This window comes from Octodon degus, unplaced genomic scaffold, assembly GCF_000260255.1.
Source record: "Octodon degus isolate 3935 unplaced genomic scaffold, OctDeg1.0 scaffold00005, whole genome shotgun sequence".
Taxonomy (NCBI): domain Eukaryota; kingdom Metazoa; phylum Chordata; class Mammalia; order Rodentia; family Octodontidae; genus Octodon; species Octodon degus.
The window spans coordinates 32,309,891-32,311,243 of record NW_004524581.1 but is presented as its reverse complement, the minus strand read 5'-3'; the positions used below and the strand labels follow the sequence as shown (position 1 = coordinate 32,311,243).

The 1,353-nt window shown below is 34.2% G+C and overlaps 1 protein-coding gene across 1 annotated transcript in view; it reads right to left on the bottom strand.

Moving 5' to 3' along the window:
* Nucleotides 1-1,353, bottom strand: part of LOC105742824 (uncharacterized protein C6orf10) — a 48,555-nt gene that overhangs the window by 4,494 nt on the left and 42,708 nt on the right. The window contains exon 7 of the mRNA XM_023722361.1: nt 3-512. Within this exon, the coding sequence (XP_023578129.1) occupies nt 3-495 (493 nt within the window). The 5' untranslated portion in view covers nt 496-512. The remainder of the gene's footprint in view (nt 1-2; nt 513-1,353) is intronic.

The following is a 1,353-nucleotide window of genomic DNA, read 5'->3' as shown; positions in this document are numbered from 1 at the left end:
TTGGGATTCCTGGGCTTTTGGTACTTCTGTCTCACTCTTTACTTGGGATTCCTGGGCTTTCAGTACTTCTGTCTCCCTCTTTACTTGGGATTTCTGGGCTTTTGGTACTTCTGTCTCACTCTTTACTTGGGATTCCTGGGCTTTTGGTACTTTCTCGGTACTCTTTCGTATCTCAGATTCCTGTTTTGTGGGTACTGTTGGATCACTTTTCTTTACTTGGGCTTCAGGTGCTTTCGGTACTTCCATCTCACTCTTTATTTCCTGTTTTGGGGCTTCCGGTTCTTTTATTATTTCAGCATCACTCTTTGCCTTGACCTCCATTCCAATCTTGTCTTTCTCAAACTCAGTGAATTTTGCTTTTCTCTTTGACTCCTTTTTCGGTGTTGCCAAAGATTCACTAGAACCCTTCTTTAGTGCTTCCCTGTTTTCTGTTATTTCTTCATGCTTTGGAAGTTGGGCTTTGAAATCTGATTTCTTTGCAAGTCCTTCATCCATGTAACCTGGAAATATGACTGAGTATACAACAAAAGTGAATGATTTAGATATGAAATATTTTCACTTTGTCCCTATTTTCTCTATTGGTGTCTCTTTTTTGTCTTAAAGCTGGGAAGTTAAATTTAAGGTCAGTCTCAAAAATATAAATGGTGGAAATCACAGAACGTTGTAGAATTTTTTTTTTTTTTTTTTTTTTTTTGCGGTACCAGGGATTGAACTCAGGACCCTACACTTGCCAGGCAAGCACTTATTCTACTAAGCTCTATCCCTGGCCCCAAACATAGAATTATTGATAAGATTCTAGTCAAATAAATTGGAAGACAAGTGAGAGAAAAGGTGCAGGGTAATATGTGTGTATTGTATGTATACACATACACACACGCTATATATATATATATATATATATATATATATATATATATATGTGTGTGTGTGTGTGTGTGTGTATAAATTTTAATTCATTTTAATGAGAAAAGCGAAACTTTCAATACAGGTTAGTAGGACTTTTACAATAATTAATACATTGCATATTATTTTCATAGTAGTAATTCAGAGGATAAGATGCAGACATGATATCTAAATATTAATACAAACTTTAATTCTCAGTGAACTAAGAGAAAGTAGCTGTATATCTTAACTCTCGTGTGTACATACATATATATATATATTTTTTTTTTGTTTGTTTGTTTTCCTCCCCCCCTTTATTTTTCAAAGTTTTATTGATAAACAGATAGCAATGAGACAGTTTTAAATCAAATCAGAAGTACAGTTTCAACAAATAATACACTGCATATATTCTTCTTAGTGGTTAATTGCTGTACAAGATGCGGACTTGTGATCCTATTTACAAACACCACT